Source organism: Canis aureus, chromosome 6 (genome assembly GCF_053574225.1).
Source record: "Canis aureus isolate CA01 chromosome 6, VMU_Caureus_v.1.0, whole genome shotgun sequence".
NCBI lineage: Eukaryota > Metazoa > Chordata > Mammalia > Carnivora > Canidae > Canis > Canis aureus.
Window position 1 is genome coordinate 35,074,102 of NC_135616.1, and position 18,295 is coordinate 35,092,396.

Below are 18,295 nucleotides of genomic sequence, written 5' to 3' on the forward strand. Positions count from 1 at the left end.
TAAACTGAATTCCAGCAGATATTGGAAAGCACTAGACACACACCGAGTATTGTTTTGTCTTTTTTTTTTTCTTTCCTTTTCTCTTCTCACTAAGGCAGGGGAATTGCCTCTGGATAAAAGAAAAATGTAAGACTCCCTCCTCCCTCCCCCAATCCAACATCAGATGCAATATCCTCTCTGACAGAAATAATAGAGTTGGGCACACACCTGTAGGCAATGCAAAGTCATTGTTTCTGTGACACATCCATCATCTGCTAACCAGACAGACACAAAAATATGTGAAAGTCTCAAGCAATGGGTATACATCCCTTGTTGTTTTTATGAAAATACAGGGCTATTTTGTTGGGTAAATTGCCATTTTTTTCCTTGAAAAACCTCAATAAAGAGAAAAACAATAGCATGCATTTTAAGTCACTTGAATCTTGCCCAGAAGGAGTTAAAGGGACAGTCCTTAACTTTGAGGGTATTCAAACCCTCTGGAAATTCTACAAATCTGGGCAGTCTTTGAGAAAACAAAATTAAGATTCAAAACTTTTCATGACAGACTAGAACACTGGACTAAAACCAATAAAATTAAACTTTGCAAATTTAAGTAGAAAGCTTGTATTTAAGCTCAAAAACCAATTCCACATAGCAATGCCCAGGTCTGGTGGCAGTTGATGTGAAAGCAATTGAGGGAGTTAATTGAGCTTCTATTTAATAGGACCCAACAGTGTGATGTTGCTGGGGGTTGGGGGGACTTTGCAGGTTTTATTTATTTATTTATTTATTTTGTAGCTCTCATTTACAGAAGTATAGTGCCTTGATCAAAGAAATTAATCAACCCAATCTTTCTGCATAATCATTTCATACTTGGAAAATCAGTTCAATTCCAGGCACCAAAATTTAAGATGAGATTTGGCAGATGCTGAAATCTTCAGAGGAACATGATCAAAATGGAATATAGTCTAGAATTCATTTCATATGAAACACAGATGAAGAAAGTGAGATGTCTTACCTGGAACAGAGAAGACTTGGAGGTGTATGGCTTTTTTTCTTTTTTTTTTTTAAAGAGGATTATATTTTTTTAGTAAGGGTCTTGCCAAGAAGTCAAGATATTTGTCTGGAAGCACAGAATTGAGGGGTGAAAAGTCTAGACTAGAACCTTATTCTCATAATGTCCCAGGCAATATGTTTTCTATCAGGTCGTAAATAACAAGCCTGAGTATTTAAGTAAACAAATGCAATTATTAAAAGCAAAAAGAAAATAAAGCATGGATTACCTACCATTTGATGGAATTCTTAGAGCTCTAGCATGGGCAAATTTTATCTGAGCCTAAATATTAAAAATGTGAACATTTTCATAAGATCCATAAGATCCTGTCTGTTGCAGGATTCTTTGTTCTTCCCTGTTTTTTTCTTTCTTTGTTTTTTTTTTTTTTTCAAAATTTAAAAGAGAAAAATCTCTCACCATCAAGTACGAACACACATCTACAATAATTGGTGTATTATATAAGGGATGGTATTTATGGTTAAGGATACAGTTATGCCACGTTTGAGAGGAAAGAAAAAAGAAATATAAAGAGCCCTTTGAGAGGGTGCGACCACCCCCGCCGTGTGACCACCTGGCGTGCTGTGAGACTCAGCAGATGTAGCGTCAAACTTTCTGGCGTTAACTGCATTTCTCTCCAGCCTCTCAACTTGTCTAGTCAGTCTGCTGGGGCTTGAGCCACATGCAACAGACAAAAGCCAAAGTTAATTGAAAGAAACAGAGTAGGCCTAAGTGGCCCTCAGATTCCTGTTTCAGAGTTGCCACCACTCACAATTCTCTCTGTGCCAAAAACCAAGAAGCCGCTGTGGCCCTTCTCAAGCATCATCCCCAGAAAGACTCCCCGCTTTGAAAGACTCTTCCGTGGACCCACTGGGGGTAGTTTCTACTAGTGAATACGTGGCGCGGTGCACCTGAGTGGACAGAGCCAGGCGCCTCTGCTGCCCTGATCTCCGAGTCCCTCCCTTCACCCAGCTCTCTCAGGCCTCCTGGTTACTTCTCCTAGAGGCTTCCTGAGCGAACTCACTGGGTTCTTGCTCAGAGCAGGTTCTCTCTGGACATAAGTGACCACCCACTGTATCTGTCCAAAGCCACAAGTGGTTTCCCCAACACTCAGCTCATGAAATGACTGGCGTAGTTCTCCCGTGCTTAGAGAAGTTGAGGATTCTGAAAACCTAGGCAGCAGGACCTCAGAAGGCCTGCAAGAAGCTCTGTTGTAGAAGCTCTCCGTGGAGAGGACACTCTTCGGATTACATGTGATTCAGTTAAAGCTGCTCTAGGGAATATAAAGATTAACGATATCCAGGCTTTGATCTCTAGGAGTTTATGTATGAAATAATCCAGCAAGAAATATTAAGCAAGCATCTATTATGAAAAAGGCACTGTGCTCTTTGTCAGTTGGGGTATGAAGAGGAGCATATGCCATGTCTTCCAGAAGCTTTAAGGCTTCTTACACCACTGTGCCCTCAAAGAAAGTTAAAAATCTCTGAGTATTAAATACTGGGTCAATAAACTCCTCGGGAGTTTAGGAAAAGAAAGGACAATTTCAAAGCAGCCCCAGTTTTTGATCATGTGGTAATATCAGTAACATAATTTGGAACAGTTACCCCATGCAAATAAATATTCAGAATATATGCACTCATCTTTTAAAATATACATCTTAAAAGGTTGAGATAAAGCTGAAATCATATTGTTAAAATGATTTTAAATTTCATCTTTGTATTATGAATGAAACGAAAATACGTTCACTATCATCAAAATTTTAGTCATTTTAATATTTCTAATAATGTTTTAGGAGAGCCAATTGAATGAGTTCGAATACTTCTTTTGGAAAACCTTGGATCTTTTATTAACACTTGTGATAGAGCAATTTGAAGCTCTGATTCCAAAATCTCTTTGTTTCAATACTTGTTAGAAGATGTTGTAGGTTAAAAGGATATTTCACATAAACATACATGCAAAAGGATTTTGCTTAAATCAGAGTACTATTTTTTTTCAATCTCATTCATCAATTAAGCAAAAGTTATTGTTGAAATTTGGCTAACCAACTTCCTTAACAATCAGATGGTCCTGCATATCAAAAGGCATTGCATTTTTTAATGAGTTCAAATCTCTGAAACTCTGCATTTGGAAGTTTACTCTGTTTACAGGATTTTTTTAATTTGCAGACCTAAGGGGTTTTATATGTTACAATACATCGTTTCAGCAACAAAATTGCCAAACAGTGGAAACATTTTCAATCAGTTTTCAAAAATGCTGCCTCTAGTATGAGTTTCTTCCTAAAAGCAGTTACATTCTTGCCCATTTTGCCCTAATGAGACATTAAGTTTGTTTGTGTTTCTTACTGACAGCCCATTGACAGCACAGAAAAGGTGAGAACATTTAGAACCCTTGTCTTTTATATCCAAGAAATTGCCAAAATTCATCTCTGAAAATGGCAATTCTTACACAGTTTGCTAAGGGAAACCAGTAAAACTCTGCATGGCATATAACTTATTTCATGGATATTCCTGATCTTATTTCAAAGTATTTTTTTTTTCTTTTTAAAGACCTTGATTTCCTAAAATGAATCAGGAGGGCTGACCTACCGTAGCGTTTTGAATGTGGGACATGGCAACAACCCAGAGGTAATAAACTGATGGGATGCCTGTCAACCCTTTAAATAAATGTGGCCTCTCCTTCTCATGGGTACCTCCTGCCCAACTGTGACAGGTGACACACCATCTGATTTACAGTCCAAATAAGGACATCACAGTTGCTCCAAATATTAAGCATTAGAATACTTAACTTAGCTCTTATTTTTTAGAGAAAATATAAATAAAAATATTTTTTAAAAACTATTAATATGTTTTTCCGATAGCCGAGGAGATAGTCTCTTCCATGGGGAATGTGCACTCCACTAGGAAGTGGCTGAATGAAGAGGTGATGGGGGCTGGAGAGGCACAGAAGGTATGGCCAGTATGGGCAGGGCTGCAGAGGCAGGAGAGTGTGAGGCAAGTTCCTGAACCCCTAATGCCAATAATGCCTCCCAGAAAATCTAGGGGAGGCACCCTGGTGGCTCTTGCCTCTTCAGAGTTCCCCATGTAAACATGCACCCCACATACTTCATTTCTCCATCAGCCAAAAGGCCCACTTCCCCTCCAACCATCACTGGTCCGGGGAGAATGTGAAGTAAGAGCAAAACAAAACCAGAGTCCCCCAAGCCATTGCTGCCAAGATAAGTTCCTTCACAATAAAGCCCCAAAGTAGAAGCTGTCCCGCAAGAATCAAGCAGGTACTGTGCTTCCAACAAGCTAGTCACATTTCCGGAGAAACCCCAAACTGTATTAAGATGACTTGAAAAACAGAATGGAAACACCTTTATAGTGTGACAAATCTCCCACATCTGCTAACTCTTAATTCTAAATTACAGTTTTGAAACTGGAAAGCAGTACTTTAGCACTTAGGCTGATGACCAGCAGCTACTCAGATGTGCCCTGCCTTGCAGAGGCCTCACCAGCAGAGGCCATGTGCCATCTTTTTTTAAAAGAGCCTTTAAGGCCGGGATTCTATATGGTTAAATTCTAAGGAAAAAGGAAGAACGTGTGCATGCCAAGGCAAGTTGCTTCATACATCCCATTAAAAAAATAAAAGGCAGCATTAGGAAAATAAGAGATCATTACTGAGTTAAGTACAAAGTTAAAAAAAAAGAAAAAAAACACGATTCCATGGGAGAGCATTAAACAAGTGAATTCCCTTGAGTTTGTATTTGCTGAGCATGTACCGTATACCAGGTCATGTACCGCTGTGTGAATGGACCTGTACTGGGGACTCTGGGAGTGCAAAGAAAAGACGCGGCTTTTGCCTTGGAAGGATCTTAACTTGGATCCCCATCCAGTGTGGTTCATTCTGCTCTCTGCCTTAACTGAGGGAAGATAGTGTTCCAGTCCTTTCCACCCTGGAAGGCAACTCCAGACAGTTCAGAAATCCCCAGTACTACCCACTCCACCCCCCGGCCAGGGGGATATTTCAACAGCAAGAAACACTCTAATCAATCTAGAGATGAATTTACTCCCCTCTCTGATGTACCCCAAACTTTCTTGTAAACTAGGGTGTGTCTTGCACATGCAAAACAAAGTAGCACTTTGCACAAAGTAGCAAACCGTTAGCACTTATTTGAGGGGACCTTTCTGTATAACTGAAGCCTTGTTAACCTTTGTCTGCCTCACAGTGCCTGCCTTGTGTCCACAAAGTCAGAATGCAAAACATAGTGCTAAGTCTAGCCTTTGATTATCATAAAAGATGTAACAAAATCAACAAATGCTGATGAGCCAATCTTTTGATAATGGGAAGAGAAAGATAGAAAAGCTAGATCTAGGCCCCAAAACCACATCAACCATTTGTATGACGATTTTAAATACAGAGAAAGGTCTAGAAGATGATTTGCTCTGCAGTTACGAAGACATGAATTTTCATTTTGCCCTGGCCACTCATAATTATTTTCTAAAACTAACAAAGAACAGGCAAGATATGGGACCATTAGAAGAAGGAGAGCAAATATGGAATCAATCTTTGCTGCAAGAGCCCAGAAATTACTGTCTAATAATGAAACAATTTGAAGAGAGAAAAATCTGAAAACATTTAGAGGGACAATGAAATCATAAGCAATAAGGAGAAAGATTTGTGAATATCATACCCTGCCAAGTCCAAAGTCCTCCCCCCTCCACCACTAGGGTTTCAAAATCATTAGAGGGAATAAATGTTGTAGAAAGCCACCTCACATTTGGGGAGGCGATTGATAATGAGAAAAGGAAAGAATGACAGCAATCTTTAAATCTAGAAGGGAATTTTGAGAGCACCTAGTCTGACTATCGAACACAACAGATGAAGAAAAAGAGATCCGGAGGGGCTAAGAGGTTCATCCTCGTTCCAACTGGTTTCCAGCTGCCCTGCACTCTTCTGTGCTCCATACGCAGGGGTAACAAACCTGAGCTGAAATATATGGATTATACATATAAGGACAGAATAAAATTCAGATATTCATTAGCTGTGAACCCCTCCCCCAAAGTTATTAATGTAAAAAAGAAAGAGGGAAATTAAGTATTAACACCTGATGGCCTCAATGGAGATTGGGTCCTGATATGTTCATTCAGTTGATCACAGCATAAAACCCAGATCTCTCATTCCTTCTCCCATCCCATTAAGCCAGGAGGGCAGCTCCCAGCAGGAATTTTCTAGGGGATGATGCATGCCTTTCACTGAGGACATTTCTTATCCTTATCAAAAATTATTTAGGTGCGATAGAGCCCAAGAGAGTGAAAACCAGAACACCCGACAGTCCTAAGATTCTAAGACAGACATTTTATTGCCGCCTACCGTTTATGGGTTTTTAACCATGTATTTATGGGATTACCGAATATACACCAATGTAGGCAGGATAGCATAATAAACCTCTGTGTATCTGTCACTCAGCCTCAACAATATCAATTCACTCTTATTTCATCAGTACTTCTACTTAATTCCTCCCTTCCTGGTTATTCTGAAGCTGATCCCAGATGATACCATGTGACTCCATCTATAATATTTCAGCAAATCTTTCTAAAAGATTGGTGCTTTAAAAAAAAAAGTATCATAATGCAATTATCACACCTAAGAAAATAAACAGTAGTTAAATAAGATCATGAGGTGCCCAGACAGTATTCATATTTCCAAGAATTCAAGAAATACCTCTTTTGACAAGTTTGTTTAAATTGGCCCCAAAATATGGTCATTTTAGCTCTTACGTCTCTTTTAATTTACAGTTCCACTCCCTCCCCTGCCTTTCTCTCTTTGCATCTTATTTGTTAAAGGCACAGGTGTTTTGCCCAGAGTCTCCCACGTACGTCTGTGTTTTACTGAATGAACCTGGTGTACCTCTCTGTTTCTTGCTGGCCGGGACTAAAGCTGAGCTGCCCTACGGTTTGGTAGCCATAGCCACATGGAGCGAGTTAAATTAAGAATGCATTTTCTCAGTCACATTAGCCACACTTCAGGTGCTTCGTAGCCACGTGTGGCTGGGGGCTACCAAATGGGGCAGCACAGACAGAGAACATTTCCACCACCATAGGAAATTCTACTGGCCAGCACTCCTCTAGAGGCTTACTGAAGTGCTACGGCGTAGCTTTGGATAGAAGAAAGCATGAAATCTCATCCAGCTAGTCTCTGGCTCACAATTGAGCTCTGTATTATAGTTTCTTAAACCTCCACACCTGGACATTGAAATTGAAATCAAAATTCAAGGGATCTGTATGCTTTTAAAGTTTTATAACTAGTATATTTACAAGTACTTTTTTTTTTACTTTTGTTATTCAACACCTTTTTTCATTTTTAAAGATTTAACCACGTTGATACACTATGTGTGGCTTCTTCCTCTTGACATAGGTATAATATTCCATTGTTCGAATATCACGATTGATTATCTCTTTAACATTGAGATTGTTTTCAGTCTTCTGAGCTTCAAGGAACATCCTTATACATCCTCGGCCTCCTGTTACAAATGAGTAAAGGAGGCAGCCTGGCCAGCAGTCTCTGGGGCATTGAGCAAAGCTCATCTTCTGTCTCGTGCTCACTGCCCAGCTGCCCTCCAATAGGGTTAGATGAGTCTACACTCCCTCCCACCAACAGTGCATTCAAGGGTCCCCATTTCCTTACAGCATCGCCAGCATTAGGTGGTTTTCAGCCTGGTAATTTTTCCTAATATGGCTTCATGCACATGCAGTAAAAGTATAAATACGACCATGGGATGGGATGGGAATGGAGAAGGGAGCACTAACTTAGCTGACTCTGTAATATTTTCTTTCTTTAAAAAAATAATGTTTAGGGGGCACCTGGGTGGCTCAATGGTTGAGCATCTGCCTTCGGCTCGAGTTGTGATCTCGGGGTCCTGGGATCAAGACCCACATCAGGCTCCCCACGGGGAGCCTGCTTCTCCCTCTGCCTGCGACTCTGCCTCTCTCTCTGGGTCTCTCATGAATAAATAAATAAAATCTTAAAAAATAAAATAAAAATAAAATGTTAATGTATCTATGGTGTAAGCGAATGGTGGGTGCAAAGGAGTTGGTAATGATATTTTTCGTACTATTTGGTACGTTTACACTACTCAGAGGTAACTTATTTCATAATCATTTTTCAGTGCCAAAGTTTAATACAATATTGTGCAGCATATAACAAATTACCGAATATGGTATTATCTATGAGGTTCCTTTTTTGGTTTGTTTTTTGGCACCTGATGCTCAAAAGAAAACCCTGAGAGAGACAAGCACTGGCTATGCCCAATGAACTGCAGCTCATAGAGTTCCCCGCTCAAGGTTTACTCAGTCAAATATTGCCAGCTAATTGCCTAAAATGTCTTACTTTCTACCTGTATGCTATATTATACATCACCCAAAGATGATATAAGAGAACGCGAAGGTAAGCTGCAAATGGAATTTGTATTTGGAATAATGCCAGAGGTCTTACGGAACACTTTTGACTCATTCTCATTTACTCATCAAGTGTGTGGACGAGGTAGATTGCCTAGCTCGGACACAGAGGCCTGTTAGCTCTTACTGTCACTATACCTGCAGTGGTTACTCTAAAAATCCAAACTTAGATCTCTTTTAGAGAAGACTGTGACTAGAAGGCAGCAATGATTAGTGTGATTCATCAGTCCAAAAACAATTTTTAAATCTTGTCCGTGTGAAAGGCACCCTGCTGCGCTCTGTGAGGGACGTAAAAAATGGACAAAAATTGGTCCCTGCATCTGAGAACTTACAATCGAACAACGTTTTTCTTTCACAACACTAACTACAAACATTTTATTTTTGTACTCAGAAGCTCACTCTGGCTTTGTTCTATTTTGATCTTTATAACTTATTTTAAAGATTGTTCAGTAGTTATTCATCGCTCAGTAAGACTTACAATGACCTTGGGCCAAAAGCAGTAACACTCTGACCTGTCCTGTGGAACTCAGAGCTTCCCAGTCCATAAAGCTAGTGGCGTAAATAACTTCAAATAATCCCCTCCCGGAGGTCTGTGTCAGGCACAGCCTGGGAGAGGAAGAGGGGAAAGCAGGGGAAAGGAATAAAGTGGGAGTGCCCAAGAATAAGCGAGAGTGGGATCCATGTTTTCAGCATTTTGTTCCTTATTTCCCTTGAGAGATTTATTCCACTTCTCTGCTGGTTGAAAAAACATGGAATAACAAACACACCATGATGCTAAAGTGAAACACATTTCCTTGTGGCCTCATAATGTGTAGTAGAGCCAGCGTCTTCTCCATGGGCATCGTTGGGGTGGAGCATCCAGGATGTATCACAGCAGGAAAAAATGAAGTGAGGACACATTTCTTAAGTTCATAAAAAGGGAGGGGCCAGTGTGAAGATGGGGCAGCAGAGTGTGTGTGAGGGCCCGTGTATGTGTGTGTGTGTTTGCACGTGTGTGTATATACGTGGATGTACATATGTGCCTACTCAGGAACAGCACAGGGAGAAAGAATGACCCAACGGAGGGAAAGTCTGCTACGTCTTGAGCTTCCAAATGTCCAGACTTCCCAATGAAGCAGTTCTGAAGCCATTTAGTGGTGGCAGGACTGGGGACTTCCAGAGACTATAAGTTTGACTCCGACGATGCAGGTGCCTCTGGCCACTGGGACATGAAAAAGTCTCTTTGCAAACAACAAACAGCCCAGTAGCAGGAGTGTAAATGATTCAGAAAGGGCTAGCTGATTTCCCTTGAGGTTTCCAGGGGTTAAACTGGTAAAGAAGGAGTTGGTCAGCTGGACACCACCAGGAAACTTGACAAGTGCAGAACATCGGGGGCAACAATTAGGTGGTGTAATCCCACATAGAGTGTCCCAGAGGATAACCCTCCCTTCCGTCAGTGGAGGAGGGTTAGAGATAAGTAGGTTCAGTCACCCACACATTCCTGGTGAGGTCAAGGCATCTCTTTTTTGAGGTTGGTAGTACACACGAATGAACTGGACTGCTGTTAAAAAGGACTGTTTGTCATTTTTTTTTTTTTTTCCAATTTGGCTTCTTCTACAAAAAGCGAAAGCATAACCTAATCCTAAATTGAATCAGATCAAATGTCAAAGGGCTGAATAAGAAATAAAAGTTATAATAGGGAAAGGTAATGGAAACATTGATTCTGACATTGACCTCCAGGGTAGATCTTCCTACGTGATGCCGGCCTCGGTTTCTAAGTCTTAAAAAACGGAAACCAGGGTATTTCACAGAACCGTTGTGAAGATCAGAGTGGCGTACCCAGCAAGGCCGCGAACCCGTAAGTCCTTCAACCGGTGTTTGTCTTTTACCACCCTCCACCTTCGAGGCGGAAAGGGCAAGAGTAGACAGCGGGCCCCGTCCAGAGCCCTCACCGCCGCGGGCAGCGCGGGTGGTCCGCGCGCAGGCCCAGGCGCAGGCCCAGGCGCAGGCCCAGGCGCAGGCCCAGGCCGGGCTTGGGGCAGGCAGCGTGCCTCTGGCGCTCACTGTCCTCTCTTCCCCTCCCGCAGCCAGCTCCTCCCTGAAGAAGCGATTCAAGCGGCGCGAGATCGAGGCCATCCAGTGCGAGGTGCGCAAGATGTGCAACTACACCAAGATCCTGTCCACCAAGAAGAACCTGGACCACGTGAACAAGATCCTGAAGGCCAAGCGGCTGCAGAGACAATCAAAGACGGGCAACAACTTCGTCAAGAAGAGGAGGGGCCGTCCCCGCAAGCAGCCCACCCAGTTCGACGAGGACTCCAGGGACCAAATGCCGGTGCTGGAAAAATGCATCGACCTGCCCAGCAAGCGCGGGCAGAAGCCGAGCCTGAGCCCGCTCGCGCTGGAGCCGGCGGCCGCCCAGGACACGATCATGGCCACCATCGAGGCGGTCATCCACATGGCGCGGGAGGCGCCGCCCCTGCCCCCGCCCCCGCCGCCCCTGCCCCCGCCGCCGCCGCCGCCGCCGCCGCCCCCGCCGCTGCCCAAGGCGCCCCGCGGAGGAGGCAAGCGGAAACACAAACCCCCGCCTGCGGCGCAGCCCCCGCAGCAGCCGCCCCCGCAGCCGCCGCTGCCCGCGGAGGACGAGGTGAAGGCCAAGCGGCAGAGGAAGTCCCGAGGCAGCGAGAGCGAGGGCCTCCCCTAGGGTGGGTGCGGGCGTCCCGACCCGGCGCCGGGGGGACCCGCACGCCGGCCGTGCCGTGAGCCGGGGCGGGGGCCGCCCCCCGCGCCGCAGGGACGCCGACGCCCTCCTCTCGGGACGCCCTCCCGGGGTCGAGCCCTCCGGAGCCCTCGGGAGGGCCGAGCAGGGGGCCGCCCGCCCGCCCGCCGGAGCCGCCCGTCCGCGCCCCACCGCGGCCCCGACCGCGCGCGCGGCGGCTGGACCCTCCGCGGGGGAGGAGACAGCGGGCGGCGCGCCCCCGGCCCCCGGCCCCGGCCCCCCGGCCCCGGCCCCGGCCCCCGCCCGCCCGCCCGCCCGCGCCCCGAGCGCGCGCCGGCCAGGAAAATGGAAAGGGAAGCATCCTCAATTAGGAAACATTCCAAGGGGAGGAAAAGCTGCAGATTTCTCGACTGGCTTTGTTGTAACCCATTTCCGTGTCATTGCTTTTTGCCTTTTAGTTTGGTTTTCCGAGCTCGGCTCTAGGCTTTGGGGCACCAACATCATCTTCAGGTGACCTGAATCTTTCCGTTAACCATACAGTTGCTCAGATGGATTCGTCATCAGAAGGTGGAGTTCTAGTGATAGGCAACCGTAGACATGCGTCCAGATCCTTCCGTACGCCTCCTCTGTACCACACACGGATACTTAGCGTAGTCTGTTCCTCCTAGTGTTCCTTGTCCCGTTGTACTTCCACATACCTTTTCATTAACTTACTTGCTGCCTTCTTTTCCTTGGTACACACCGGAATAATGTAGGCTTTTTGCGTGTTGTTCATGTTCACCCTTGGCATGCTGTCCCAAGGAACTTGGCTTTGAATCCCAATCATTGTAAGACAGATACTCAGTATTGATAAAGCCTTTTTAATAAGTGATTTCGAGCAGCCGAGGATATGTTGGCCGGGGTGTCAACCAGGTTATTTTTATACTTAAAACATATCAGCAGAGAATAGGCAGACGAAAATGGTTTTAATAATCCACAGCAAATGGAATAACTGACAAATCACCAAAAATGGAAACCCCAGACCCACCAGAAAGACAAACGTCTAGCAATGCCTTGGTATGTGAATTCTCATACAAATAACTATCATAGGTCGTTGAAAAAAAGCAAACAAAAAGACAATAAAGTAAGTCCATTATCCCTTGATGATTATTTCTTAAAAGCAAACGGGAGTAAGTGTTCTTATCTGAAAAAAAAAAAAAAAAGAAAGAAAGAAAGGAAAGAAAATGCTCAAAGGGTATCGCCACTCCAATTGTATCAAGCCACCTTGGACAAAGTATCCAAATTGTGGTTGCCTTAATAAACTAAAACATTTTTGTACATAATGTAATTATAAAACTATCAGTCTGCATGGATGCAAACTGTGTGTGACAAATCGTCTTTTAAATGGTCAATTTCAACTGTACATTTCTCATCCAAGTTGTACTCTAGCCATCGGTTTAGCGTGGACAGATATTCCATCTCTATCACCCATTTCCACAATTCAAGCAAAACATGTTAAGAAGACTCAGAATGAATATGAAGTTATTCCATTGCCGTAGATGTTTTTCTAAAAGTCAGATGTGGAAATTTCAAATAAGTATTTTCAATTTCCTCCCTTCCTCCTCCCCTTACCTTCCCCAAGACATCAAACACCTGGCATGGTAGATTATAAAAAGAGAGACACTGAGAGACAGAATTCAATTTTCTAATGGGAATTAGAGTATCTGGTTTACCTCCAAATTAAGTTGCTTTACAGGAAGTTGGGACTGGCTGGAAATTGTATTACCACTTCAGAACACAACACCCCTTTCCTTAGAGAGAGATGGATTTTTGTTGGGAACGCAGGAGAATAAGGGATGGGGTATCTATGGGAGTAAATTTTAAAATCCCAAGTTAATATGCTCGCAAACATCACTGCTCTGTCATGGCACCAACAATTGGTTGGAATTACCCACAGAGTCATCCTATTCTGCACTGTCACCTTGGACTTAACATCGTTTGCCACCCACTAGGTCAGTCACATTTAATCCTAGCAATATGTAAGTTTAAAGAAATGCGTTCTCCTGTACTTTAAAGCTTATATCATAGATACTTCCATTTGTGACCTAGGTGGACCTTTGGCATTTCACACAAGTCGAACAGCAAAATCAAACCAGCCACTTTCAATTTGCCATTCCCAAGCCATGTCTGAGTGGTTCCGAAGTCACCGGAGAGGAAGATTTAAATTAGCCCCGCTCACCCCACCATTGCTATGAAAGAGCAACCATTTTCATTCCAATTAAACCCATAAAGGGATTTCTCTCCTGTCGGACTTTGAAAATCATGTCCTTCATTCTTTTCTTTTGCCCTTCCTCCTTCTGGTGGTGGAGTACCATTTCCCCAACCAAGTCTGTGAGTGGTCGAAATCTCCCTGCAGAAAAGAATGAGCTGGCACTCTCTAAGCTTCTTAATGTAGGACCCAAACCCTAATTGACGTTAACCTCTATTTGGAGAGAAATTTCAAATAACTTAAGGATACATTAGAATTTCCAAACCAATGTAAAGTATTCCAGGAGGGATACAGCAGGCTTGTCGCTTCTATGTAAATTCAGTTCTACAGTTGTCATGTGAGTTAAATTCAAATCCTCTACACTTATGACCCCTAAGAATAGACTAGAAAACTGCAGAGGACCCAGAGTGAGACCCGCTGAATAGCCCATGGAAGGTGGAAGCAAGTCCTGGCACCTGCCAGCTTCCTCTCTCACTTGCCCAGCTCTACTTCAGAGTCACGTTATTTTTTCTTATACCTTCCATTCCTCATCTCCTTGGTACAACCATTTCTTTATTCTCTAACGCCTTTCCACCAGCCTCTCCTCTCCTGTCCAGGCTGAACACTGGGCCAGTCTAGTTTCACCACTCAGTGGCTCAGACCCAGGATGAGAACCCAGCAATCTTGACCCAGATCGAGGAGTCTCTAGCCAGTCAATACTGACATCCGGGGCTCTATTTTCATTTAGAGGTGATGTCATTTGGGATGCAGGGGACTCCATAAACACCCCCACAAGTTATTTCATGAGCAATCTCTTGGGTTTTGTTGTGCCCCCCCCCCGCCCCCCGCCCTGGAATACTTTCCTTCAGCAAGCAGGTATGAACCCACTCTTAGGGAGTCTGATCAAGGGTGAGCAAAGGATGAAATCGAGATGAAAAACCCTCCTTGAAGGTGATGATGGGTCTCTGATCCACCTTCCTAAGTGGTCAAGGAGCCACTTGCTTTTCAATCCCTCATCTCAAATGAAAGATACCGAAGTCTAACTTCGTCTAATAGCATGGCTCTGGCTACAACCCAAGGAAGATAGGTCAAAAGAAAGGAGAGCATGTCAGGAGCTGGTGTGTGACTTGGCAGGACCGGGACTCAACAGCCACTGACAGCCCAGAGTAGGTGACTAAGGGCTGACAGAGGATTAGCATGCTAACTTGGCTGCTGTCCGGAGTGGGAGGCCATGTTCGATGGCAGTCGGAATTTGTGTTCTGCACATTGCTGGCTCTATAAATATGATAAGCAAGTGGTGACAGAATTATAGTATAAGGTGATGTACTACATGCAGATCATAAAGGATTTGGTTTTTAGTACTTTAGTAGAAAATCCCACTCCTACAGCTTATTACCCAATAATATCCAGATAATGAGTTTTTTGGAGAATATTTTTTCCCTACCACTAGGAAGATTTACCTGGGAACTGTCTAAAGTCCATACATATATTTCCAAAGCCTTTAAATGCCAACTGTAGCATGGAGAGAGACGGGGTGGCAGAAGCCGAAATGCCTCAAAAGCCATTTAAGTGTTACATTGCAGGATTTTCAGTGCTTCTCATCATGTAAAAGTAGATAAATATAGACATTATTCTCAACACTACCCTATAGTATCACAATGGTCCAAATGCCAGAGCTTACAGATAATGTCATCACAGTGCCTAGAAACTCAAACTGTAATATACCGTAGCATTTTCTTGGTGTTTTTTAAAGTTTCTTTCCACAATAAAAGGCTCCCTCTGCCTCTTGTTTCTTGGAGAGTTCGCCCCACTGATGAGTCTTCTCTCCCATGGGACTCGGTCATTTGGGGAACAGTCTTAGAAGCACATATCAACCAAGGAAGAAACTTCCTGGATTTCGATTGCCCACTTCCCCAGGTATAATAAACACTACAGGGGGGGAAGGATTGAGAAGAGCTGCCACCGGTCAACACAGAAGGGCAGTTCCAACCTAGGTTGGTGTCTTTCTTTTCTTCCTTTTTTAAAAAAATCTATTTCTTAAATAATAATAAATGCACATGATGTGTTAAATATGTATATATATATTTCAAAAGAAAAAAATGGGGCACAAGATTGTCTTACAAGTCGTGCTGGCTAATTTTTAGTTTGTATTCATAAGTGGTTTTTAAAAGCCTTTTTTAAAGTGTAATTTGCATGTTCTACTTTGATTGTATGTAAACATATTTTAGAACAAAAAATGTATTTGTATTTTATTGAATATAGAGGCAAGAAAATTGTACATTGTTTGAAATGTTCTTTTTGTAACAGTTTTTATTCATAAAGCATTTTTGTACATTTAAAATGAACACGGACTTGCTGTTATTTGAGGCGTAGATACATCTGGCATGCTTTACTGTCATGCTCCTCCATGGTCTTAGATGTTGGGTTTTAAACATTTTTTCTAAAAGAAAGCTCAGTCTTTTTCGCTACCAGATCAGGTTAGCACAGTATAGAGCACTTAACTATTAAAAAAAAAAAGTTAATCCTATTCATATGTTATTCATTGTGTGAAATTAAAGACATTCAATTCAGTCTAACATGAGTTGTGAATTCTTTTGTTTTATTTTCCATCTGGTTCACATCACTAAGGAGTTTAATAGTATTTGGGGGGTCTTTGCTCACACAAACTGGATATAGAATCATTGAGAAAATTCTAACCAAACCTCTGCCTTTTGCATGAATCTGGGAAGTACATTTGGTGCAAGATTTTGAGTCTGATTTACTGGGTTACTGTTCGGAATATATTACACCTGGACATAAAGCCAACGGCTGATTCAAAGAACCAGTCAGACCTCTGCTGAAAGCAATCAAAGTTTGTTGTATAATGTTGGAGACCCATCCTGTCCTAAATTTTTAGAACATTATGGATGGGGATTATGCTTTCTTACTAAATATTCCAAGATGTCAGGTATCTGAAGGATAGATCCCTGGCTGGATTTAAAGTTTGCAGTGATAGGGAAGGCTATTTAATCAACCACAGACAGTTATGGATCACCTAGCCAAAGTCTACCAGTCTGAACAAGACCCCGAGGGCAAGGGCCAGAAGCAAGAAGGCCTTGTTCTGAAGGAACTTACAGGCCTGTGTGAAATGCGAACTAGCAGTTCTAAGTGAAATGTGGCAACTGGTAAGAGTGATGGGGTCTCAGAAGAAGCAGGGAGCCCCCAGGCTGGCACTTTCTTCTCTTCCCACTCTGTTCCAATTTTGTGTTTAGAGTCAAGTTGTTTCTTAAGGCCCTTTTAAAGTATAATTTACACATTCCACTTGGAGAGTATGTTAAACATATATATAGTTATTTATTTTTCATTCTTTTTGTCTAATCGGATGTTCCACCTCCAAAAGCCAACAAGGCACATAGGAAATACCAGGAGCAGCTCTGATCCCTAACTATCAATCGGACCTGCTGTGACATTTATTGAAACATTCAGTATTTGTAGCACTCACAGTGGAATAACAGAAGTCTGGTGGAATGAATGGAAGTCGTCAGGAGAGATTATCAGGGCAGCCTCAGGATGGTCAGAGCACTAGCGCTATAGGTAGCCTCCCGAGACTCAGAGAATTTAGTCAGCAACTCCTAACAAAGTAGAATTTGCCCTCTTTTCCCTCTCTGCCAACTATCTTGCACTGAACCAGGAAAATTTAAAGCCTTATAGAGTCCTCTTTCTAACTCGGGTTCATTAGACCAGTGGTATTTCTGAAATCAGCAATGACTTCCCAGAGTACCCCTAATCTCTTCCCACCAGCAGGGACAAAGCTGTTGCCTTGGAATGGATTGGCCCATCTTTTGGAGGTTTTTAATCAGGCCACAGATTGGCAATGTGCTGACAAAGATTCTCAGGAAAGTCAGATGGGTTCACACATGGGGCTGGTATGAATCTCAGTCTACAAACAGATGAGTGGAAGGAATAGATATCATTAAATTTTTCTGCAACCCAACGTTATTAATTTTTAAGCCCCTGTTGCACCAGCAGAGCAGAATCGTAGTTCCAGGCCTAAAGGTTCCACTTTCTAATCTAGAGGGGGAGGAAGGAAGGGTCACTTGGAAAACCTTGCTCCGCCTTCCATCCAAATTGTTTCTCTGTGCCCGAGTCCTTTCTACATCCCTAGTTTTTAGGCATTTGAAACTGAAAAGCCAGGGGGAAAAAGTCTTTTTCATTTTTTTCCCCTTCTGCTTTCTGCTGTTGAATATATGCTCTGAGGGGCTGAGCCCAAACCAGCCACACTGCCTGTACTGGGGAAGGACACCAGTAGCAGAGTGGGCATATTGGAAATCAGTTATGACTTCAAAATTTTTAACCTGTCACACATGTGATAGAGAGTGAGGACAATGGGATACGAATAGCTAAAGGATTTGCCCAAGGTCACAGAAGGCTCTTCATAGGTTAGATGAGATAATGACCCAGTGCGAAAGGGGTCAAGAAGGGGGCAAACAGTGGTATGCATCCCACTGTTGCTAGTAACACCTTCACTTTTATGGGAAATGCCCACATCCAGGGTTCTAATTGCTATACAGTGTGGCCGTACTCGGCTTAAGTGTGTCATGGGGGCTTTTATTTGCAGAATTAATTAAAGAAAAAACTGGTTCCAAGTGTTATTGACATTCATCTATGCTAAATTGGAGAGTAACAAATTAGAAATAGTAAAATCTCCAAAGAGTCAGAAGCCACACATCTTCTGTCACTACTAAGCTTGATATTTTAAAACTGATATTTTAAAACTCGTTCTCCTGTTTTTAGTGGATAGAGCAATAAAACAAGAATCAAGAGACCTGGGATGTATTTCTGCCCGGTCACCGAAGAGTTCTATGCCCACATGCAAAACTTACTGGAGTTTCGCTTGCTTACTCTCGAATGGGAGGTTAAATTTT

The 18,295-nt window shown here is 43.0% G+C and overlaps 1 protein-coding gene across 6 annotated transcripts in view; it reads left to right on the top strand.

Moving 5' to 3' along the window:
* The window catches only part of SETBP1 (SET binding protein 1), a 359,759-nt gene extending 348,595 nt beyond the window's left edge, over nucleotides 1–11,164 (top strand). For all 6 annotated transcript variants that reach the window (XM_077900618.1, XM_077900620.1, XM_077900622.1 and 3 more), the window contains one exon: nucleotides 10,533–11,164. In XM_077900618.1, the coding sequence (XP_077756744.1) occupies nucleotides 10,533–11,149 (617 nt within the window). In that variant the 3' untranslated portion in view covers nucleotides 11,150–11,164. The remainder of the gene's footprint in view (nucleotides 1–10,532) is intronic.
* The last annotated feature ends 7,131 nt before the right edge of the window (nucleotides 11,165–18,295 follow it).